At 44.2% G+C, this 25,722-nt stretch overlaps 1 protein-coding gene across 1 annotated transcript in view; it reads right to left on the reverse strand.

The window, feature by feature from the left end:
* Positions 1-25,722, reverse strand: part of LRIG1 (leucine rich repeats and immunoglobulin like domains 1) — a 126,550-nt gene that overhangs the window by 51,838 nt on the left and 48,990 nt on the right. The window contains exons 2-3 of the mRNA XM_083424772.1: positions 18,123-18,194; positions 9,861-9,935 (exon numbers count right to left, since the gene is read on the reverse strand). Of these exons, the coding sequence (XP_083280898.1) occupies positions 9,861-9,935; positions 18,123-18,194 (147 nt within the window). The remainder of the gene's footprint in view (positions 1-9,860; positions 9,936-18,122; positions 18,195-25,722) is intronic.

A 25,722-nucleotide genomic window follows, 5' to 3' on the forward strand; every position in this document is an offset into this window, starting at 1 on the left:
TGGCAATGTGTGGAGGACAGGCCTCTATATTGAAAGACAGACCCCCATTAGGATTTCTGAAAGGGGTGTGTGGCTACCCAGGGGCAGTGCGTTCTCCCAACCAGAAAGATGTGCTTTGCTTTTTCCAATATTATAAGTTAACTGCAGCCATTCAAGTTACGTAGGACGAAAAGGAGGGCCCAAGACCACCACGGCCGAAGTTTGGAGCCTAGATCTGTGTGCCCCTGATGGCATTCCTGGGTCACACTCAAGCGGGCCAGAGTGTTGAGAACTGGGACGTTGACAAAGGCAGGTAAACACTGTTCCAAGAATGCCGCTATTCCATTTTCACTGTATAAACAAACCTCTCTCTGCTTTCTATATACTTTGATGTAGATGCACGACGCAGCTTGGCTGCAGACAGGAAGGAACAAGTCCCATAAGAATTCTTTATCAATACAGAGCACCTGAAGGTGTTTTTTATTAAAATATTGGCCATGGAAAATCAAGGACTGTGCGCCTTGAAATTATTTTCATTATTAGTATTATTTCGCCCAGAGCAATCTGAAATAACATGGAGAATTCTCACCTCCAGTAGGCTAAGCGACAACACACCTTTGTTATAAAATTCAACAGCTATTTACATTTGAAATCCACCCAGACTATGAGCGAGCTACGGAGGAATTCTCTTTGCAAGGGCTTTGTCCTAGCTGATATTTATATTAGATTAGACAATCTCCTGGCAGGTAGAAAGATTGCTCTGTGTCACTACAAGCCAAGCATGAGGCTGCTTTGCAATCAGATATTACGAGTTGCAAACCACCCCAGTATCAATCCTTCACTTGGCACAGATATTTCCACACGCCAAAAAAAAAAAAAAAAAAAGCCCATAAAACCAAATTGTGCAAGGAAACAATTTGCAGGGAAAGAACAAAGTATGCCACCAAAGGTGGGATACAAATGCAACACACAAACACAAACTGCTTATTGGGTTTTAAAATCCCAGGAATTTTAGGGGCCTTTCAGTTTTAAGATTCTAATTTCATAGCCTCAGGGATTTAAATTTATAAGCTGCTTTTTCACGCTATGGAGGCTACCAAATGCAATATTCTTCACAGAACATAGGAAGGTGCCTTATACCAAGACCATTGGTGCATCAAGTTCAGTATTGTCAACACTGACTGGCAGCCGCTTTCTGGAGTTTCAGACAGTACTTAATTTGGTGGGACAAATGTGCATTCCACATGAGCTTACCTAACCACTACATTTCCCTGCCACTATCTATAATTAGGTAAGTAATGACTTAAGAGGAAGAATTTTTCAGTTGTGGCACTCTGCTTATGGAATACGCTCTCCATGGAAGCTGGCCTATGATGTCATTCCAAATCCAGGCAAACAGATTTTCATTCGCCCAGTTCTTTAACAGGTAATATCAATTTTATCTGCTTGGCTGAAGTTTCATGCTGGATTTTTATACTGTTGTTATTCTGTTTTTCCCCCAATGATTTAGCCTGGGCATTGTGAACCTTGGGTCCTCAGGATGTTGCCGAACTACAACTTCCATCTCCCTTGGCCTTTGGCCATGCTTGCTGGGGCTGATGGGAGTTGTAGTTTGGCAGTATCTGGAGGGCCAAAGATTCCCCACACCTGGCTTGATACACACACACACACACACACACACACACACACGTGGGTTAGTCAGGAAAGTACAAATACATTCTTGGTGGTTTCTCTGAGAGGAAGAGCTGCTGTTTCTGGGAATCTTCCAAAACCTTGGAAAAATCTGGAAGCATTACAAGTCATGGGGTGGGGTTCATCTGTTCATGGATTTCAATTATCTATTGTACAGTGGTACCTCTACATACGAACAGGATCCCTTCCGGAGCCCTGTTCGTATCTAGAGGTAAACATAACTAGCGACGGCACGTCTGCGCACGCGAGCGTCGCTTTTCACCTCTTCTGTGCATGCGCGTGACGTCATTTTGAGCGTCTGCGCATGCGCACGCAGTGAAACCCGGAAGTAACGCGCTCCATTACTTCCGGGTTGCCGCAGAGTGCAACTTGAACATGCTCAACTCGAAGCGCCTTCAACCCGAGGTATGACTGTATTATGTAGCATACAGGGTAATAGACTGCCCAGAGCTGTTGGAATCAGGCAGGCTCAACATCTAAATCCATGTTTCCCAGACCTGGGTCTCCAGCTGTTTTTGGACTACAGTCCCCATCATCCCTGACCACTGGTCCTTCTAGCTAAGGATGATGGGAGTTGTAGTCCAAAAACAGCTGGAGGCTCCAGTTTGGGAAACACAAGACTAAATAAATAAAGCACTGCCAGCATACCATTGGCTGGTGAGTAATAATGATGATTTGTGATGTCACCGTTGGCATAGAAACTATGTGCCCACAGGAGTGAAAATGCTATCAGGTCAGTATTAAGAGCATGGGCATCTGAGAGAGCAGGCAAACATCTCGTGTCCGGCTGGGTCATCAAACCTGCTCAACTCAAAAGAGCAACTCTGTACAGCCCTGGGTAAGGTTGTCTAGTGAGCTGCTGCAAATATGTCTCACAGCTCCACTGGAACAACGGCTGCTCCTGAGAGCTCATCCCAGTCCAACAGGGCTGTACCAGAACAGGCCATGGGTGGTTCTGTTGCAAGTGACAACATGAACCAGACGGACGACCAACCGATGGATCAACTGTCACTATCCGTCACAAAGCTGTCCTTACGCACGGCTAAAGACGACGCCTCCGAGACAGCAACCGACGACTTACCAGACAAACAAAACGGTTCGGGCGACTCCTTCTCGGAAGGCCAAACGTCAACTTCGCCGGCGAATGGCGAACAGTTAACCGACTCCGAAGTAATCGTGGGCAACCAGAATGCGGACGACAGCCCCGTGAACAAGGAGCTGCAGGCTATTCTCCAGTGGATGGTGGCTTCTCATCTCAATGTGCCCAACCTGACCTTCATTAATGAAAACGACAATGAACTTGCTAAGCTCCCGCTGCTGGCTGAGAAAGCAGGGAAGAAGGCATACACAGTGGGAGACATTCTCCAAGAGGTAAAGAAGTACTTTGTGCAACAGCAAATGGAGCCCACGGTGGGAAGTGCACCATCATGCGGACTTCTGGACTGGCTGCTTGCGAATTTGTAATAGGTCAAGCCTCCCTGCGCCCCCTTGTCTTCCTGTTGCCTTAACCAAGCCCAGGTGCCCAAACCATGCTTTCACAAGAGCAGCGGATTACATCCTCCGAGCGCCATTGGAAAGCCACAATGCACTGAACTGAACTTGTCGCTACAATGGTAGCCGGGCAAGATCATCAATTAAAAAACCAAAAAAAAGCTAAAAAGTGAGATGTGGAGCCAGGCTATTTTATTGAAACTTTCAGACACCACTTGATATGTAACAGGCTGAATTACCACACCCGACAGCTGCAACAGAGAGGAGCTGATTTATTTGATGGTAGAGCTAGTGTGCTGTAAACTAGCGATGGGAGGGCTCCACTCAAAAATATGTATTTAAGTGTTCTTGGGAAATGCGAGGGTGGGGGGGGGGGGTCTCAAGTTTATCCACGGTTTTCCAAGAAAGCTAAAACAAACACCTCAACCTTCTTCCCAAGTACTTCCAAAGAAAGGAAAATGGGTGTTGGGGTGGAGAGTTATTTACGATTTGATGGTGTGTGTGAAACAGTGACAGGGAGACAGGACATGTTTTTCTAGCTTCTCTTCAACAGGAAAAGATGCTCTTGACCATGCTCAAGACCATCATTTCATGACGGGGAGCATGGGGTCTTTAGTTTCTTAGGCATCCCAAACTGAATTGGGAAGCAGAAAAAGCTGCATATTCCATGTTCCTTGTAATTTACTAATCACACTTGTGGTTAAAACAGCAAATTTATCCATGGGTGGGTTGCAAAGTTCTGTCCTGGAGAAATAGCCATTCATTTATTTTTTGCCAAAAGGAAGAGGGGTTCAATAAGCTCTCCTGTTGAAAGAAATGGGATGACTGTGGACTGGATGGATCAAGCCTACAATAAAGTAAATGTTCACAGTCAGTTGTACACCAGGTTCGATCTGCCTAGATTCCCCCCTGGACTTTTTCTTTCTTAACTAGACAAGACAAGTTGTTTAGGTTAGCCTTCAGTGTACCACACCTAAGCATCTGTGCTACGCATGAAACCTTAGAGATCAGCCATTAAACCTGCCATTTAAAATCATTCATAGGCTCCCTCTCTTCCCCCAAGATCCTTCTAAATAAAAAGTGGAGTTGGCAGATTTCAAACAAACAACCTTTTTCTCTAGGCTAATCAAACTGGATTCCTTCAATCTTCCTTGCTAGGATTTGGACTTAGGCTTTCACCCCTAGGTCAGAAATCAGGGATGATTGGAGTTGTAGTCCACAACATCTAGAGCGCACCATGTTTGCTACCTCTGCCCTGGATCTTTCCCCACATGGGCTCTCCCATGATACTGATACTTGCATAGAGAGCTTGGAAGCTCTGTTTAAAAGAGCTTTGTATACAAGAAAGCTTCACACCCATGTATTTTGAAATACCAATGGCAGAACAGATTGTTTACCTCCCTTTATTACTTCTCTGGTTAAACTGCAGCTTAATGTGGAAGCACCTCTACCAGGCATAGGCAACCTTCAGCCCTCCACATGTTTTGGCCTACAATGCCCAAGATCCCTAGCTAACAGAACCAGTGGTCAGGGATGATGGGAATTGTAGTCCAAAACATCTGGAGGGCCAAAGGTTGCCTATGCCTGACCTCTACACTAACAAGTCTGCAAAGATGACTAATGTTTTACAAGAGAGAGCTATGCTCTGTTTGGCAGCTGTGCAGCCCTATTGATCTCACTCTGGCACTGAACACTTTGCAGAGCACCGCTGTGTTCTTTACGAATTAGCTAATCCTGTTTTCCACTCCTTTGGTCAAAAACAAAACAAACTTGGAAACGCTCTTAACTCTGCTTGTGACTTCTTCCTATCCAGTGCTTTCTCTTAGCAGGATCATAATGCTGGAGGAGCTCAAGAATGTAGGATTACAAGTGGCAAGCTGTTGGGTGTATTGGGTCATAAAATGCCTTTGTATTTGATGACTGCAGTAAAAAAATATATGTCTAGCTAGATTCTCCATTCCAACCCTACTAGAAATGCAATGAACACCAATGTTAAACTTATCCATGTTTCTCTGGCGACTGCTGTTGAGGGTGAAAAGGAGATGTGGGGAAGGGCGAAGAAGTCACCATTGGCTACGGCTCCCCAGTATGTGGCTCCTACCTAGTGGAAAGCAGGTCTTCAGAGTGTTTACCATTACATATATGCATAGCAAACACATCTGCCGTGCGAAACATCAGTCAGTCTCCCAATAGGTGAAACAATAAGATAGGTAAGAGTCTTTTCCAAAGATTGTGGGTTGTGTTAAAAAATAATAATCTTCTGCTACATGGTTTTTGGGGACTTGGGTGTGGTAGGGTGGAAACTAGCAGTAATTCAATGAACATAGCAAGTTCTCACCTTCGTTTTCCTCCCGACTGGGAAAAATGGGCAGGCAGCTAGCATTCAACTCCAGAGACATACAATAAAAAATATCACTACTATTGTCATTGTTGTTATCATCATCATCATCATGGAAACCTAAGCCATATCAAGGAATTGAGAGTCTGCAACTTTTAAAAGTAACTATCAGCTGGAAGAGTCCCATGGACTGCAAGAAGATCAAACCTATCCATTCTTAAGGAAATCAGCCCTGAGTGCTCAATAGAAGGACAGATCCTGAAGCTGACGCTCCAATACTTTGGCCAACTCATGAGAAGAGAAGAGTCCCTGGAAAAGACCCTGATGTTGGGAAAGATTGAAAGATTGGTTCTTACACTCCTGGGATACCTAAAAAATGGTGACTACTTTGCATCATCTTTACATCTGATAGCCACACAAAAGATTCAAAACAGTTTCATTTAACTCGTCGGATCACGGTCTGAGCATCTCTGGGCCATTCTTCATTTTACAAGGCTCTAGGCCACATATAGATAACTGAGCACCCACAGACCAGATACTCCCCATCCAGACCAGCCTGCAGCTTTTCATCCTAGCACTTCAATTAGGCTTCCAAAAATGCTATTGAAGTCAATAGGGTGATTTTTAAGCCAACTGGCCAAGGCTTGATATCATGGAGGAATACAACTGGGGAAGAAAGACTGACATTTTGCTTCACAACTGCCGCACACCAACGCCAAAAACACCACCACCACCCCTCATTTAGGTTTGGGGAAAGGACCTACTGGTGCCAATAGGAGGGGTTCCCCCCCCCCAGCCCAAATCCCACCCCCTTCAATTATACACACAGCATTTAGACTTACGAAAGACCCCTCCTGTGGACTCTAAAAAGAGGTTTTTAAAAAAACAAACAAAAAGCCTTAATTGCACCAGCGAGGAGAATGTGTGAGCGTGCATAATTGTGTACAAGTCCCCATGTGTGAGCACCTGTGCATGTCAAGTGTGTGCCTGTGTGTATTAAGAGCATGTGACTGTGTGTGTGAGACTCCAGCCCCTCCTGCAATGCAGACTCCACCAGGTCAATGTGGTACTCTCTATCCCACATCCAGGGTGCGGTGAAAGGTTTCCCAGTCCTTCTCTAGGCCTTATTTTGGTTTCTGAGTCTGGAAGCTAGATTCTGGTGCTCAGCATTCCACCGTCACTGCCAACAGTATTGGAAATGCAGGGTCCACCGGGACCCTTAATAAAAGACCTAGGGAGTTAAAAACACTAGAAGATGGAACAATAAACGTAGCAGAGGGAATTCCACAGCTACACATTCTCTGAAAACAGCTGTAAATAACTCCCACATGTTCTCTTCTGTGGACTATGGTTAAATAAAATTGCTGCGAGAGAAGAATGAGAAAAATGCTCCTCCCTGTGTAACTTTAGAATTAGTACAGATGGCTATCAGAATCTGGTTCCTACACTTTGAGTTTCCTGGGGTAGAACAGTGACTGTGTAGCATTAGCAGTTGTTAGCATTTAAATGTCTTCACAGGCCTGACTTTGGTTAACTCAGATACAAATTGTTTTCTTCTGTTCCGTGAAAACCCTCCCCAACTGTTTGCTGGTGTCGGAGATGAACCGCTTTGGCAATGTTTTCAAAGCAGAAAGGGAGAAATATAAAAATCTGCTCCCCAGTGAATAATTAAACTTTATGCTAAGTCTCAAAACATTGCAGCACAGATTCATGTGGGATGCCTGGCTGTAGTAGCAACACCTGACTTTCAGCAGCAAATTGAACATGAAAAGTTGCTATATACAAGACAAGTTGCAGGATCATCAAAATCAGGCCAGAAAATACAACAGGCCAAAAAAACGCCAATCTTTTATCTAAAGAAGCAGTATGGGCAGTGGTGGTAGTGGTGAGAGTTTAGCTGGAATTGTGCAGAGCTTTAATTTGTTTATATTTCACACCCAAGTCTGGAAAATAGTCTCAAAACTCGCAAGCAACACATGCAATGGTTGAGTACTAGTCGGAAAAGCAAAGGGTTGGCAGGATGTGCCTTGCATGGGCTGGGAACCAAATCAGTCCCAATGAGCACCTGAACAGCAAATTTAAACCATAATGTAGATTGGCGGGGGGGGGGGGGTGTCCTAAACTGTGGTCTGTACACTATCCGTGGTCTGCGACATGTCTTGATTTGTGGTTGAAGACAACACCTCCATCACATTAAATATTCACATTGATTTTTTAAAAATTGCATTTGTCTTGCTTCTTTTATTCCTTACGTGGCATCTTACTGCATTACAATTTGAATTCTATAGAATTACCGCAGCTACATCGGGGAGGTAAACCTATCAAGTGGTCTGCAAAGACCCTCAGCAATTTCCAAGTAGTTTGTGAAGTTTGGGAACCACTGATGTAGATAATAAATCACTGCCACTGAAGAATAAAAGGTAGTTTAAGCATTCGCTCGGGTGACAGCAGAACTTTAAACTCCGCAAAAAATGGAGAAATAAAGCCGGAGACATCTGAGCCTTCCTCTGGTTTGCCCTTCAGCAGTGGCATATTGGGGCGGGAGGTGGGGGGAGCAGCAAAATACGCTCAAAATAATGGACCCTTAAGTATCTAGATTTGACTTTGTTTTCTTTGAAATATGAACTATTTGGGGAGGGAGGGGGAGGAAGACATGATCACAGCTGCCAATTTTGACCTGAAAGATGGAACTCTGCAGCTTTCCATATTTTAGCACAGTCTTAATGGAAAAGTAGGAATGCAGCCAATTTGTCTTGCTCTCTTATGTACTCCATGTAATTTGTGGGGGATTAAACAAATATATCAAGGTCACTTCACATCAGTCAGAAACGCACAATATTTCACAGGCTGTGGGAAGCCTTAAGCTAGGACAGCCCAGCACTGGAAATGTCTAACTAGGACTAAAGTTGACAGCAGAGGCTAGATGTGAGGGAGCTAAGCAATGATGCTGACAAACTGCACCCTTGTGCAACTATTAAGAGCCTCCTCTCCCCCCCTTTTAATAACAGTGTTCACTTTCATACCTACCAATTGATTTCATATTGTCTTGCAGGAGATATCTCAGCACTATGAACAAATGCGCTAGCCCACAAGAAATACAACAACAGTTAAACCCAGGCTTCCTCAACCTCGGCCCTCCAGATCTTTTTGGCCTACAACTCCCATGATCCCTAGCTTGCAGGATCAGTGGTCAGGGATGATGGGAATTGTAGTCTCAAAACATCTGGAGGAAGCCTGGTTAAACCTAACGGTGGAACCATGGTATCATAAAGTAAAAATGAGAAAAAGCGGCGCCTAATCAATGCAGGTGGTACACCAACAACACTTGATCATCTCTTGGGAGGGGTGTGTGGTTGTGAACAGGCCTATGCCTCAGTCCTGCGACACACAACAGTGGGGAACTTGCCCAAGTCTAGGTCTTAGTTCCATACCATGCTGAGTGTACAGTCGGGGCTCGATGGACACCATGTATACTGCACGTTCCACTCCAATATCATATTCTCTCCCAAGACCTTGCATGCCTCCTTTGAGGAACTGAATAACAACAGCCACTGACCAAGTATGAAAATGACTGGGCTCAACTGCAACCTTCAATCAATATAGAGGGCAAATGGAAGCAACATCAACTTTCTATTTCTGAAGCTTGTTGTCCTGCTTGCTATGAATTTGGGCACCCTGAAGATATCGTAACCCAAATTCTTCACAACGGTTCCCGAGAAAAAGGGGCAAGCTTTCATCTATGTTTCTCTAAAGTGGACACCATTTTGACTCAAGATGGTGGATGTAGCCTTTCAAGACTGCACTGGTGGTAACCACCCATTTCAAAACCACACAAGTTCTTTGGGTTTCTTGGAATTCCTGAGCAACGTCAGGTACAATAAAATCTGGAAGTGCACAATGAAGGGCAGGAATACAATTAGGGTGGCAGCAGCAATGAATCTATGGAAATGTGTTTTACTGAGGTCCGAAGTTGATACTGCATATCTTTCTTCAGTCACATATAGGTGAGAAAAGCTCTGAGGGAAATGTCAGAGCTCTCCCTTTAGATTAGGGATGGGGAACAGATAGCCCTCCTATATGCTGTTTAACTCCAGCTCCCATTGGCCCTACCCATCATGTCCATGGTTAGGGGTCATGGGGGTTGGTCCAACCCATTAAGCAGGGATGATGGGAGTCAAAGTTCAGCAACATCTGGAGGGCCACACCTGTCCGACAGCATTTTTAAGAGGCAGGAACATAGGGATGAGAAACCTACATTGAATCCGGAGTGTTCTAGAAAGCTCCAGCTTTCTACACACACACCCTGCACAGATTCCTGAAAGAAAGAATATATCAACAGGCATGCTAAACTGAGACTTACAGGTACAGAGAAGTTATGTGGGCTGAAGCTGCTCCCAGGGATGGAATGGCTGTCAGTTCATTGTTATTCAGATGCCTGGAAGAAACAAAGAACAATAATTTTAAAACAAAAAAGCAAAACGGTACCTATGCCAGCCCGTGAGAAAAACAAATGACAAAATCTCATTGGACCAACACATTTATTATTATTATTTATTAAAATTGCATACCGCCCTTCATCTGAAGATCCCAGGGTGGTTCGCATCATAAAAATACAAAATAAAAACACAACATACGTAATAAAACATTTAGGGAAGCTAAATGTTTAGGGAAGCTTTTAATATTTGATGAATTATTGTATTTTAATATTTTGCTGGAAGCCGCCCAGAGTGGCTGGGAAAATCCAGCCAGATGGGTGGGGTATAAATAAATTATTCTTATTCTTATTATCATTATTATTATTGCAAAACAAACCAATAACCTTCCTCCCACATACACATTTAAAAGGTCATATAATGTTTAATCTACCCAAGGCCTAGTTGAAGAGAAAGGTTTTTGCCTGGCACCTAAATATATGCAATGAAGACAAGCCTCCCTAGGGAGAACATTCCAGAAACGGGAAGCCACCACAGAAAAGGCACATTCTCATGTTGCCACCCTCCAAGACCTCTTGTGGAGGTGGCAACCAAGATGTCATAAAATAACGCACACGTTTTTGAGTACACAGAAATCATTGCATGTTTACATAACGAGCTAGGAGCCTTCTAGATCAGGTCCATGGCCTATCTATAGACCAGTATCCAGTGTTTCCAGGGGCTGACCAGATGCCTGTGGACCAGATGCACGGAAAGGTGGAGCTGAGCACAGCAGCCCTCTCCACTGGTATCCAGAAATATTACTGCTTCTGACCATGAAGGCAGAACACAGCCTTGCCCTCCAATCCTCTTCTAAAGTCATCCGAGTTGGTAGAAATCACTGCCTCTTGTGGGAGCAAATTCCACATGCTCCATGAAGAAGTACTGTCTTTTATCTCTCCCAGAGGTGGTGATCAAACAGGGCAACCAAGGCCAATTATGTGCTATCTGAAGAAGTACTTTTAGATGTCCTGAACCTTCCAACATGCAGCTTCACAGGATGTCCGCGAGTTCTGAAGTTATGTGAAAACTTCTCTCTCTCCACATTCTGCACAACATGTCTAATTTTATACACCTCTACCAAATCTCATCTTACTCACCTTCTCTCTAAACAAAAAAGCCCCAGGTGCTCTAACATTTCCTCACAGGGGAGTTGTTTACCCTCTAGTCTGGATGAAGGGATTCAGAGAACTTTTCGCACACTATTATACACTATTGGTCGTAACCGCCCTGAGGTGAATTTAAAAACAAGCAGCTCTGAAACGAGGTGTGCCCATTTGGCGAGCCTCAGATAGTCGTTTTGCTGTAAGGATGAAGCTCGATTTCGGCTGTCATCATCATCAACAACAACAACCTGCATTACCTTGAAGCCTTGATTATTTGCAGAAAACTATGCGTTCGGCGCTTCCTGTATCTTTGCGACTTTCCAGCCAAGTCTCTGCCAAGAACACTTGTAACAGAAACCCAGCTGCACATTCCATGCCTACTTCAGTTATTGCTAAGACATATTTATGGAACGGCAGCACATGCCAGGTCCCCATCAAGGGTGGCCAAACTGCAGATCACGAGACACATTCAGCTCCCGGAGATTTCAGAGCGCAGCTCCTGTTGCTGTATTATGCATGCAACCTTTCCTGTTTTTTAAAGGAGGGGAGAACTGTAACCCCATATGGCATCTTATTCATGAACTTAATCAAAGTGGGAGTTACACACAGCCAAGAATGTGTTTGAGTAGTAGTCACAAACTCTGGGGTACCTAACAGAAAATTCGGGTGGAGGGGCTGGGAAGGGGGCTGTATGACTATTGGTGTACAGTGGAACCTCGGGTTACAAATACAGTGGTACCTCGGGTTACATACGCTTCAGGTTACAGACTCCACTAACCCAGAAATATTACCTTGGGTTAAGAACTTTGCTTCAGGATGAGAACAAAAATCATGTGGCAGCGGTGCAGCGGCAGCGGGAGGCCCCATTAGGTCTGGAATGAATTAAGTTCTTAACCCAAGGTACCACTGTACCTTGGGTTACAAACATTTCGGGTTTCAGACTCCACTAACCCAGAAGTAGTACCCTGGGTTAAGAACTATACCTCAGTATGAGAACAGAAATCGCACGGCGGCAGCAGGAGGCCCTATTAACTAAAGTGGTACCTCAGGTTAAGAACGTTTTCAGGTTAAGAACGCACCTCCGGAATGAATTAAGTTGGTAACCAGAGGTACCACTGCACGTTGGAAGACAAAAGATATAAGAGAACGATGCAGTCTAGCAATCTTCTCTGCATGGCCTTTCCACATGTGGAGGAGTTATTGTGCCCCCCTTCAAGTGTTATCCCGTAAGCAGGGTTGTGTGCCGAACCAGCCCTGCCACTTGGCAGAATGAAAGCAACCTGCTTTGGGAGGAACCATGAGGAGGGCAGACAGATGAAATCTGGAACTAGTGTCTGAATGGAAGGGATGGTTATGCCTAATCGCAGAAAGCAAAGTGTCTTGGGCCCACGCTGGCTGCGTACAGTCGGTGTTGCTCTGCCTGTATCCCGTAAACATGCAATTTGAGACACTGACTTGAGCAACTTGAGAGTCAGAGTCTTCATGTTTAAAGTGCTCAACTATGACGCAAGCAGGCCCCTCCCTTTAAAAGCCCCCTTGGTTTCAACAGGAGAGGTTGAAGCACAAGCTTCACAGGGCTTAACCCTGCACATGAGCCAAAGTCAGTCAATTTGAAGGTTGCAATCCAAAGCTCGGTTTTCCTGGTTTTCCCCATGGAACTAGCAGTACTTATTTCTGAGTAAACATGCATAGGATTCCAGTGCAAATCCTGCTTATTTCAAAGGGAAATGGGCATGTAAAGCGACCGTGACTTTTTAAATGCTTCATTTCGGCCGTTACTCATCGCTCCAGTTGCAAGGGACGTGGGCTTCAAAGTATACAGGGCAATAACTGGTGAAATCTTAGGAACCCAGGAGAGGGAAGGAACCAGTGCGGTGAGCCACTGTGGTGTAGTGGTTAAGCATTTCAGGCTAGAACCTGGGAGACCAGAATTCTAATCGCCACTCAGCTATGAAGCTCTCTGGGTGACCTTGGGCCAGTCCCTCACTTTCAGCCCAACTTACCTCACAAGGTTGTTGTGAGGAAGAAATGGGGGAGAAGAAGAACCATGAAAGCCACTTGGAACTCCTTGGATGAAAGCTGGAATATGCATGTAATTAAATAAATAAACAAACCAGAGTTTTCCCTGACAGCCAAGGGTGTCCACCACATATTTTGTGCTATAGGTCCCATCGCCCCCTGGATACGCTGGCTAGTGATTAGAGGAGTTATGAGTCTAGAACATCTGGAGGAGAACAGGTTGGGGAAGGCAGCCTGCTCTCTGGGCATCTCAGGGAGAAGAAATGACCTGGGACCTTCTGGATGCAAGACACACGGCCTTGTACATGTGCTGCAGCCCATTTTCAAAAACAAACTACAATCGTACCTTGGAAGTTGAACGGAATCTGTTCCAGAAGTCCATCCGACTTCCAAAACGTTCGGAAACCAAAGCGCGGCTTCTGATCGGCTGCAGGAAGCTGCTGCAGCCAATCAGAAGCCGTGGAACGTCCCAGTTGGATGTTTGGCTTCCAAAAAAAGTTTGGGAACCGGAACACTCACTTCCGGGTTTCGATCATTCGGGAGCCGAAAAGTACGAGTAGCAAGGCGTTCGACAACTGAGGTACGACTGTAATATGTTTGAAATTGGCTTATTCACTATTGGAATCTATATGTCTCAATCAGGAATTCTTTTTGTACAGGCCTTCACATTCACAAGCAAATGTTCATGCAAAGCTGTATCTCCTTGTCTTTAGGTAAAAGGCTGAAATAAGCTATATATTTTTTAAAAATCTGTTAAGAAAATAAACTTCTGGAAATGATTTGAAGACATTTGCATTCAAACAAAGGCAAACTAGGATTATGTAAGGGGTGTGTGTGGAATGACTGGATGAATTTCTTTTCTAAAGGTGTGTGCGTGCAGAATTTGTTAAGACAGAAGCTTCACAACTTGTCATTCCATTGCTGCGCTACCAGACAGAAGAGAACATCCGTCTCAGTAGCATAGGATTTAAATTCTGTCAGTGAGTGGAGTGAAAGCTGATCTGGGTCACATAGCATGCTCTGTTCTTGGTTTAAAAACCCCTTGTTTGTGTGTCGAATTAGTCAATTAATTACCATAATAACAGTTGCTTGTCTGGCAGACTGAAAATTGCCTAAATTTCCTGGCCTTCACCCTCCGACCAGCAATTAAGGAGAGCAGCGGTGGGGGAATCAAGAGGAAATATTTTGACTTTCTGCCTCAGAACATGTTAGAGCTTCTAATTCTAACAAGGAAATGCATATTTGGTTCTCATTTATTTACCCTTTAGGTTTTCAGATCCGCATAGCTTAAAAGTTGTTTGTTTGGATTTATGGCTCATGATATCCTAAAAGCTAAGTCTGAAGAAAGAGAGAATGAAGGCCTCATGTAAATAAATTTCAGGTCTCTTTCCCCCTAATCTCTTTAAGACAAGCCTGTCCAGATGCTTAGAAAGTTGAGGCAATTTAAATCTGTTTTAGTATTTTAACTATCATACGGTTGAAAGTGCAGTTGTGTTTTTTTTCTTGATTTTATTTTTTTATCTTTATGTAAACCGCTTTGAGGGTTCTTTTAAAAATCAAGCGGTGTGTAAATTTTATGAAATAAACAAAAGAAACAAATAACTCCCTCAGAAGCTTGGTGCTTAAAAAGCACTACATTAATTTTATGGAATAAACAAATAAATAGATCCTTCAGAAACTTAGCACTCAAAAATCCTGCTTGGGATATCAAAATGGGCTTGCACTAATGCAAACCAATTCTTCTACATCAAGGAAACTGCCCCAGGAACCACCATAGGTTTGAAAACCCTGGGAATAGTGCACAGTGTCCTGAACCATGTACAGTGGTACCTCGGGTTACACACTCCACTAACCCAGAAATAGTGCTTCAGGTTAAGAACTTTGCTTCAGGATAAGAACAGAAATCGTGCTCCGGCGGCAGCAGGAGGCCCCATTAGCTAAAGTGGTGCTTCAGGTTAAGAACAGTTTCAGGTTAAGAACGGATTAAGTGCTTAACCTGAGGTACCACTGTAGCTAATTTTCAGTAATTGCTCAAATAATGTTTTAAAGACATCGTTGCTTCAATCCAGCTCTCCCTTGCAGGTGTATACATTATACATTCTGCGCATGAAACATAATTAAACTATGGAATTCAATCCGTAGGTGTCAGTAATGGCCAGCGACTCGGATGGCTTTTAAATAAAGAGGATAAAACAATTTTACTGAGGAGGCAGTTATCGATGGCTATGTTCCGCCTCCGCTGCCAGAGGTAGTAGGACTCTTAATACAGGTTACTAGGAATCACAGATGGGAAGAGAGTGATACTGCACTAAGGCTCTGCTTGCGGGCTTTCCACAAGCATGTGCTTGGCCACTGCGAGACCAGTGTGGCTAACCAGATGGCCCAGTGGCCTGATGCAGCTCCTCTGGCCTTACAGATGTCCTTGTCTGGAAAAGGAGCAACTGTGTACTAAGGAATGCACGCACACACAAAATCAAAATACAGTGGTACCTCAGGTTAAGTATTTAATTCGTTCCGGAGATCCATACTTAACCTGAAACTGTTCTTAACCTGAAGCACCACTTTAGCTAATGGGGCCTCCTGCCGCACCGCTGGAGCACAATTTCTGTTCTCATCCTGATGCAAAGTTCTTAACCTGAAGCAATATTTCTGGGTTAGTGAAGTCTGTAACCTGAAGTGTCTGTAACCTGAAGCGTATGTAACCCGAGGTACATATGGGGAACCTTGTTTGTGGAGGAGTTCCATGTGAGCACCGCAGCACATATGGCGCTTCGGACTGGGACAAACAGCTGCATTCGTGGAGGCTACAGAAGTGGAGAGGATTTTAGTTGCGTCTGACAAACAGGAGACTGGTGGTGCAGGTCTGCAGTTTTGTCAGAACTTGGCAATCTCCCATATATCCTAGAGCTTGGGCCACAAAAACAAACGGTTTCAAGACCTCGGTTGTTATTTTACATTGTTCCAACAAGACGTTTTGCTGTAACGTGCGTTGGGTAAGTGGCTTTGGCATCTGGTCTCCAATGTCCCTCAAAAAAAAAAACCCAAACACACGTTCGCAAGCAAGCAAAGGTGACCACTAGCTGTCTGGTTGGAAGCTGTCTTCTCTAGCCCCTTTGATCGTGCTCTTCTGTGCGGTAAAGAAGGGGCGGTGGGAGTGCCACTCAGTATAAAATATTTACAGCCCAGTTGCCAGGCTAATGTCATGCTGAAATGGATCCTGCTCAAAAATAGCACAGTTCTCTTGAGGATTCGCTGAAAGGCACTTAGATTTATTTATTTATTTTTACTCTCTCTCTTTTTTTGTAAAAAGAGAAATGTTTGGGAAAGAAGCTTTACTCAATTTGCTACTCATTTCTTTTAAAAATTGATAGCAGAAAATCAAATCTCTCTCTCTCTCTCTCTCTCTCTCTCTCTATATATATATATATTTGAACAAGCATGTTTCCTTACGCCCCATATTACCGCCATATAGGGGTACTATGGCAAAGACAATTACATCCACATTCAGGTGACACACACACACACCCTGGTCCTGTAATGTTCAGGATGGCTTCCTATGCTGCACATCAGTGGCTGTCAAAACTTGGCTTGCGCCCCTCCAGAAGCTGTTGGGACTTCCATCTGCCTCACCCGGAAAGGCCAGTGGTCTGGAATGATGGGAGCTGTAGCCCATCAACATCTGCAGGGATGCAAGTTCCCCATCCCTGCATAAGTGATCCTAAAGGTGACAGGGGAGAGACAGCAAGAGCTCAACATGCGGGTGCTGAATTTAAGTGGCCTCCCTGGGTCATGCACAATGTGTCTATGGTGGTTTGGCAGCACCTCTCCAAAGTTCCAGGTGGGAGGTTTTTAAGCAGAGGTTTGGATGGCCATCTGTCATAGATGCTCCAGTTGAGATTCCTGCATTGTACTAGATAACCGTCAGGGTCCCTTCCGACTCCACAATCCTACAATTCTATGACATTCCCAGACCTACTTGGGGCTGTCAAGGATCGAACCTGAAACTTTCTGCATGCAAGGCAATTGCTCTACCACTGAGCTACAGTGGTACCTCAGGTTACATACGCTTCAGCTTACAGACGCTTCAGGTTACAGACTCCGCTAACCCAGAAATAGTACCTCAGGTTAAGAACTTTGCTTCAGGATGAGAACAGAAATTGCATGGCAGCGGCAGCAGGAGGCCCCATTAGCTAAAGTGGTACCTCAGGTTAAATACAGTTTCAGGTTAAGAACGGACCTCCAGAACGAATTAAGTTCTTAACCCAAGGTACCACTGTACAGCCCTTCCTTACATAAACCTAATGCCTTTTCCACAGCCTTCCACCTGAATATAAGCTACAGTAAGAGAAATGGACCACGATCTGGTAAGGGAATAAACTTTTACAAGCAAGCTTAACATTTCTCTTTTCTTTCCTGGCTTCCACTACCACAAACTGGTGCCAAGGCAATCTTTCCACCATGCCACTAAACCCAAAATCTCCACCTTGTCTCGCAGACAAGCAAACAGAAGGTGGGAGGAGAACGAGTTAATAATTCTGTAGTACAGTACACTACACCTTTGTTTCCCCAAGAGATGCGGGGGGGGGGGGGGGTTAGCATCAGATGTCACAGCTGAGCCCATTCCGCCTTGCCAGATGAAAGTGTATCCACACAGCCAGGTGTGGTTACCTGAACTACTCTGGCTAATTCCAACTTATGAAATGCACAGGCAGAGTGGGGTAGAGACAAAAGGAGGCAGACAAAACATCAATGATTTCCAATAAATGTATTGCGGTTTAATTGAGATGTTGTGTTCCGCTAATTGACTGCTTAATTAAAAAAGAAAAAGCATACAGGTACAGTATGAAAGAAAAACAATGGCTCAGATTTAATCTGCTGATGCAAGCTAGCAATACAATGAAAGCATGTCACGGGAAAGTATGCATTTTGCTGCTGCCATCCCAGCCAGAATCGAAGTGAAGGCGGCACGGGGAGGGGGCAGGGGGAGAAGCCAAGATTAAAGTCCTTTCTGAAGGAAATACTTACACTTCCCGTAGGTTTGGCAGGTTAGAGAAATCAGAAGGATCAATCTCTGTCAACTTGTTGTGGCTCAGGTTTCTGTTAAAAATAAAGAGACAGTTGAATCAGCATACCTGGCAGTCACTTCACTCAGCAAAAATGTGGCAATTTTAATTATTAAGGGCTTGCACAGCAAGATTAGTTAGCAGTGTTTTATATATGGGGATTTACCTGTGAGTGCACACAGGAGGAAAATGCACTCTGCTCACCAGATTGGTCCTTCTACATAACAGGTGGAGAAGCAGGCTCCGTTATTTGAAACCGGTTCAATACCCAGCCACCTAAAGCTAAGCCTAATATCTAAAAAGTCTTTACAGCTCTCTCCAAAAAGTTGCTCAAGTCTTTACCGAATGGAGCATGATCATGCAACTGTGAAGCTGCCAAGAACATAATGACATATGTGGCAGCTTCCTATGTTCCTAAGAGTCCTGCCTAGATCAGATAAAATTGTCTTTCTAGTCCAGCAACTTACTACCAAAAGTGGGCATCCTAAAGCTTTTAGGAGGCTCAAGCAGGTCTTTGCCTCTCACACTGGTAACTGGTATTGAAAGGCTGACTTCCTCCGAATGAAATTCCATTTAGCTACCATGGCAGATAGCCCTTGATAGACGTATTTGTGGACTGTTTACCTATTGCCCTGTATGACAATGGGGTCAACCCAGAGCAAGACCTTCGGGGAAGATCTTAAAATTCAGCCTTTGGTGAAGGACTTTGTCAAAAGCTTTCAACAAGTCCACAAATACGTCTACCAGATCACCCCTTCTATGGAGAAGAACTCCAAAAGGTTGGAGAGGCAGGGGTTCCCTTTGCAAAAGCCATGTGGATTCTTTCCCAGTGTGATGTTTTTTATATGTACTTCAATATTCTTGTTTTAATAATGCTTTCCATCATTTACCCAGGACAGACATCAGACAAAACCGGCTCGCAGTTTCCAGGCTCTCTGCAAATCCCCTTTTTTAAAAATTGGTGTTACATTGGCAACTTTCCAGTGCTCCATCAAGGAGACCAATTTTTGTGATGGCCGCATATTTTTGTTAGAACATCAGCTATTTCCCATCTGCGTTCCTTAAGAATTGTTGACCTGGTTATAAGTCCATTTAACTTCAGGTCATCATCTCCAGCGGGGAGGGGGGAGTCGGCCAGACATCCATCCAACTTCTACCACAATGAAGACCAAAGACAAAAGTGTAAACTACATGATTTCACTGTCAGAGCATAGCATGCAGGAGATACTGAAAGAGTGTCACCATCTACCTTAAAGACAGCAGGCATACAGGAAAAGATTCTCATTACAGTAGTATGCTGGAACCAACCAGAATTTTGCTATCTATCTATCTATCTATCTATCTATCTATCTATCATCTATCTATCTATCTATCTATCTATCATCTATCTCTATCTTTCTATCTATCTATCATCTATCTATATTAAAAGCTGCACAATCACGACATGACTGAGACAAAGATTGAGCCACTCTTAATTTCAACACTATAATGAATTTCAACTGTAACGGGCTTGGGCACAGGTGAAGGGTTCTAATGTTAGCTCTAAAAAACCACCGTGCATGCAGCTGTGTCTATGAACCAATGCAATCCTATGTCTGTAATTACTTAGACGTGAATCCCCCTGTGTCCAGGGCTGCTTACTCAAATATAAGTGTTTAATACAAGCATTTGACTCAAAGGATAGCCAACATGGTTCCCTTCCAGATGATCTTGGACTCCATCTCCCAGCCAGCATGGCAAATAGTGAAAGATGATGGGAGTTGTAGTCCAACAGCATCTGGAAGCCACCACACGAACTACTCCTGCAACTTCCTGTGCCACCTACTAGAATTCATACCCAAGGTTAATTCCCCCCCCTACCTCAACTAACTTGGTCAGCCATAACAAAAGCTAGAGGTTAGATTTCCAAAGGAAAGGCTTTTCATTCCACCAGGGAAAGAGTGGTGGCTATCCCCTGGCAACCTCTCGTGTGTGTACTTTCAAGTCAGTCCCTTTTCTCCACCTTCTACATCCTTTTCGTCTGGCCAGTGACAGCATAACTTCAGATTTTCTGTTAAGTGTGACATTCTGAGCCAGTCTTATTCCCCCTAGTATGAAACAATAAAACCTTGTAGACTAGGGCAGCAGGAAAAAAAGAGAGCAGCAAGGATGATTGAAAGCAAGGTTAAGGGATAAGCAACTAGCTTCAGAATTAGATATCTTCAGAACTGATAAACGCAAGTTATTTTGCAAAATGTTGATCCACCAGAATGAAATGTTAAATAGACTGCAGCGTAATCTTGCATTATGCCTTCTGGTTACTTCACCCTGCATTTCTGCCTTATCAAGTGCAGGAAACAAACGTGCATATCTTGCGTTATTTAAAAAAATATATAACATCCCAGGTGCCAAACAGTGGGTGCTGCTGTTGTTGTTTTAAATCACATCGCAATGGAAATCCATTACACCAGCATTAATGCCAGAAGCTGGCTCAAAGCAGGGGATTTACGCATGTCATTTCCCCTCCATCCCATCCATACTTCTTGTAAAGGACTAGGTTTCCTCTCCAGGCCGGAAGCAGGCAGCACTATTATGGCCCGCTGGATCAGGCCAAAGGCCCCTCTATCCCAGCATTCTGTTCTCACAGTGGCCAACCAGAGGCATATGGGAAGACCACCAGAAGGACTTGAGTGCAACAGCACTCAACTGGTTTACAAAGCCATAGCGCCTCTGACAGTGGAGGTAAAACACAGACACCATGGCTAGCAGAATTCAGAGAAATTTCTATATTTAAACAAAAGATACCCAATTTTTAATGCTCTCCAAGGTGCTTTGAAACCTAAATCAATACATCCCAAGAAATGAGAGTGAACAAAAAATGCAATTTATCCAGATTACGATGACAAAGTATGCCTTCCTCAAATGCATATGCACACACCACAAAGTCAAGTCTGAGCTCGTCAGTGAGACAAAGAGGGAAATGGGCAGGTAAGGGAGCATATCAGCCCTGGAGTCAATAATTCTCCCAAAAAGAATGCACAACATGAGCAAAGAGTGAGACACACTTGTGTAAGTAATAGCAGATGTTCCGAGAGTTGCAATTTCATTCATATGTCTCACAGATCTGAATGACTTCATTAAGCTCCAAGTTTCCAAAAGAAACAGAAATGTTTGTTTGTTCCCATAAAAAAGGTGGAGGGGCTTCTTTATTCATTTGCCTACTTATATATTACTAAAATTAGATGTCCTGATCTCAGTTAGAATAACATAGGGGGAATAACAATCCTAAAGCAATGCAGTAAAAAACATCAAATTAAGCCTCCCAGACCCAGGTTCTAGTCTGTAAAATGGGAATGAAATAGTGGCATGACTGAAAAGGATTCTTGGAAGAAAAAGACTGTCATATCTTTCTGCAGAATTTCTACCTAAAATTATGCCAATAACAAAAGAGCTAATTCTATATGCCCTGTATTCCTATGAGTAATTACAGTATGAGATGAATTTATCTTTTAATTTTCATTTGAAGACAACCAGGAAGTCAGTACAGCATGCAGACACACACAAATCTCAAATCTTGTATATCTTGTACAAAATACATGGATCCATAAAGTCATAGTTCTATTGGATTTATTTTTTGACTCAACAAGTTGAAGGTTTCATCAGATTAGCTCACAGACATGTACCCGTCCTTGCTAATTCAGCACGCTTTATCCAAAACTTTTTGGCACCTTTTGCTAACAGGAGAGAGACAGCAAAAGAGGAGGGGGGAAAGTCTAGGAATGTCTGCTAATGCCAAACGCAGCTTTCATTAAACACTTTGTCAGCCTTTGTCCTAACACAACTTTTCACCGTTTCACACACAAAAGGAACCAAAGGGCCCTTGAACAATCAAAATCTCGCAATAGAAATTCCTCTGGCTAATCTGTCGAAAGATAGCTGCCTAGTCTGCAGCTTTACTGAATAGGCACCCCACCCAACCCCAAAAAACAATCTCTTGCAGATGCTTTAAGCATGGCAAAACAGAGCACTGTGCACACATGGCTGGATCTGAATGGAACAAGGGAGGGGAAGTCTCTGAGTTGCTTATGAAGGGACCAAGTGCATAGTGGAAAGCCAACAAGAACCCCTTCTTGGAAAAGCCTTTTTCGAAACAGACTGTGGCTGAACGTCAAGCCTATTAAACCCGTTCACAGATTCTGAGAGGCCAGATAGGAATTCCCTTTCCCACTCCCTACTGCAGGGTAAAATCAGAAAAGGGGAAGCTGTAGGGAAAGAGAGCATGCCTTTTGTCAAAAAATAAAAATGTGTAGCATACAGTAGTCGAACAAGCTACCCTCGAAAAGTTTCCTAAAAATGATTCTACGTGCAGAATTTAAGACAGATCTGCTCATGGGGAGAAGTTACCTAATTCGCCCAAATCTGAATTGTTGGAAATTGCAAGGTAACAAGAAAAGAATTGGTGCTCAATACATTTTAGACCCTAACATTGGTTAGAAGTTACATCACGTAATCAGGTACGTGAAATAGCCAGGCTGGTGAAAGTTCGCCTTAGAAAATAAACTTGCTGCTTTTCCTCTTCCCCCAATATCCTGCAATGCACTTTCCTGCGGTTTCCTGCATTTATACTAGCCAGCTCAGTGCTTAAACGCTAATCCCACAATAAACAGATGCACACTGATTACAAGGGGGGAAAGGACTCAGTGCAAAACTGCAAGTCTCCTTTTTTGTATTAAACATGTAACTACGGATCCAAGCATAAAAGAGGGCAGTGAGATGGCCTTGGCTGCCCCACCCCTCGGTAGCTGCACATTGAGCACGAAAGAAAGAATAAAAAACTGATCAGCATCTGATCTAACCCAGAATAGGTCCTGTCATTCTTAAACTGGTTTAGGAACTTTGGGACTGGAGAACAATAAAGTCCATGGATAAAATGACTTCCTCCAGTCTAGTCCAGTGGAATGAATCCACAACCAGAGCTTCTGAAAGCCTGTGTTGAAGTAGAGTTAATGCTTCACTTTTTACTAACAAAATATCCCTGAATATGTGGATGGCAAGCAGATCCACACCTTACATTTAAAGCACATTTCAATGTAGCTTGCCCCACTGCCCCCAAGCTACAATTCCTAGGATGCCGTAAGAAACTAGTTCCCTGGCTTCTTTGGGGGAAGATGTATTTTAAACGTGTTTTGAGTGTACTTTAAGTGTATGGTGCCGATCGGCCCAAATTCCTGGAGGATAAGGCCTCAATCACTACTTGTCACAATAGCTAAAAGGCTGCTGGATTAAATTGACCTTAGGTCTGATCTGGCAGGACTTGGATAGAGGAAGCTGTCTTATACACAGTTAGACCATTGGTCCATCTAGCTCCATGGATCCATCTTGTCAACACTGACTGACAACAGGTCTTCAGGATTTCAGAAGGGGGTCTCTTTCCAGCCCTACCTACTTGGAGATGATAGGGAGGCGGGTGATGCTGTGGTCTAAACCACTGAGCCTCTTGGACTTGCTGATCAGAAGGTTGGCGGTTTGAATCCTCACGAGGGGGCGAGCTCCCATTGCTCTGTCCCAGCTCCTGCCAACCTAGCAGTTTGAAATCACGCCAGTGCAAGTAGATAGATAGGTACCACTGTGGCGGGAATGTAAATGTCTATCTGTGTGCTCTGGTTTCCATTGTGCCAGAAGCAGTTTAGTCCTGCTGGCCACATGACCCAGGAAGCTGTCTGTAGGCAAATGCCGGCTCCCTCGGCCTGAAAGCGAGATGAGCGCCACAACCCCATAGTTGCCTTTGACTGGACTTAACTGTCCAGGGGTCCTTTACCTTTTACCTTTACCTGCCAGGGATTGAACCTGGGACCTTCTGCATACCACAAGCACATACTCTTCCACTGAGCACAGCTTACTCACTCGGTTGCTACCTTGATGATCTGTCACTAGGGCTCAGACACTCTATCTGTCAGGGTTCATGAACATTGTATGTGTTTGTGTATAGGTAGGCAGAATTTTGTATAGGAGCAAGTAAGGAACAAGTGAAACCCACTGAAGTACAGGTGCATCTTCAGAGCAAAATGCCTTACGATTCTGCACTCCAAGGGGACAAAGCAAGACTAAAGAGAGAGGCTTACAAGCAAACCTAAGAAAAAGTAGGCATGGGATTATACTACCAGAGACTCTAGGGTTGTGCGCCCATCTCACTCAAGAGGCCGGGGGCCAGCGCTGTCCGGAGACACTTCCGGGTCACATGGCCAGCGTGACATCGCTGCTCTGGCGAGCCAGAGCCACACACGGAACGCCGTTTACCTTCCCGCTAGTAAGCGGTCCCTATTTATCTACTTGCCCCCGGGGGTGCTTTCGAACTGCTAGGTTGGCAGGCACTGGGACCGAGCAACGGAAGCGCACCCCGCCACGGGGATTCGAACCGCCGACCTTTCGATCGGCAAGTCCTAGGCGCTGAGGCTTTTACCCACAGAGCCACCCGCGTCCCTTTTGCTCACAATATAACAGCCCAAAACATAGGCTGCCATTAACTGCGAGCTACAAAAGACATCTCATCAGGACGCCACGCTCCTCTGCTTCAGAAACCAGAGCAGAGTCAAAGACTCCATTGTGCAGCAAACAGAGGCATACATTTGCCCGTTCTTAATTGCAGCAAATAAAGTGAAAAATTGCTAGTTCTGTTAATCTGCATTGCCTAAAGAAAATGATTTCTATTCACCCAGTGATGACTGGCAAACAGGATGAGGAACTTGGGAGGGGGCGGGGTTGGGGTTATCAGCAAAGCTAATAAAGGAAAGCCCATTCAGAAACCTCCCTGCTGCAGGCCCATTCAGTTTGCAAAGTACACAGCAACCTGAATCGGTTGCAGCTCTGCTCCAAAAGGTAAAGAACAATGCTGATAATATCTGTCAGAAAGCTGCTTTCCACCATGAACCTCTACATAAAAAGAAATTTGCCGGATTACCCGCTATTGCATCATAAATAGTGACACAGTTCAGGAAGGAAAATAGGGAGGGGAGGGGAGCTGGACCATTTGGGTTTTAATAGTGCAGAAGCTGCAATGTTAACTACCCCCAAAGTCAGCAGACAGGATGTCTGATCCGTATGTTAAAAACAAACCAAGATATCCAAACCAACAACCAACCCCACAAGAGCAAAACGAAGCCACCTACTTTGCAAATAAATTTATTGCACAAAGCATAGTTTAATCGTTACAACACTGGCAAGTTGGAATAAAGCTATTGTCTTGAGTTAGAACTGTGGCCCCAGCCAAACTTTTCTCCAATCACTGAGTATGGACTTCTGTGAAAGTGAAACCGCAAAGCAATCAATCATTATTACCCTTTTCGAGAGCAGGCACTGTACTTACTAGGAGTGTTTATTCATCTTTCTGGGAGCGTCGCTCTCTCTCTCTCTCTCTTTCTGGTCTTAGTTAGCTATTAATACAGAAAGTTCTCGCCTGAGCCTCCCTCCCCTCCGCAGGAAAAAAAAAAGAGTGGAATGAAAAAAACTCACAAAATAAGATCGATTAAAATTCACAACACCTATGGGGAGAGGTTGTATTTGTAAACAAGATTCGTGAAAACAGC

Source organism: Podarcis tiliguerta (genome assembly GCF_965153285.1).
Source record: "Podarcis tiliguerta genome assembly, chromosome: 2".
Classification (NCBI taxonomy): Eukaryota; Metazoa; Chordata; class Lepidosauria; order Squamata; family Lacertidae; genus Podarcis; species Podarcis tiliguerta.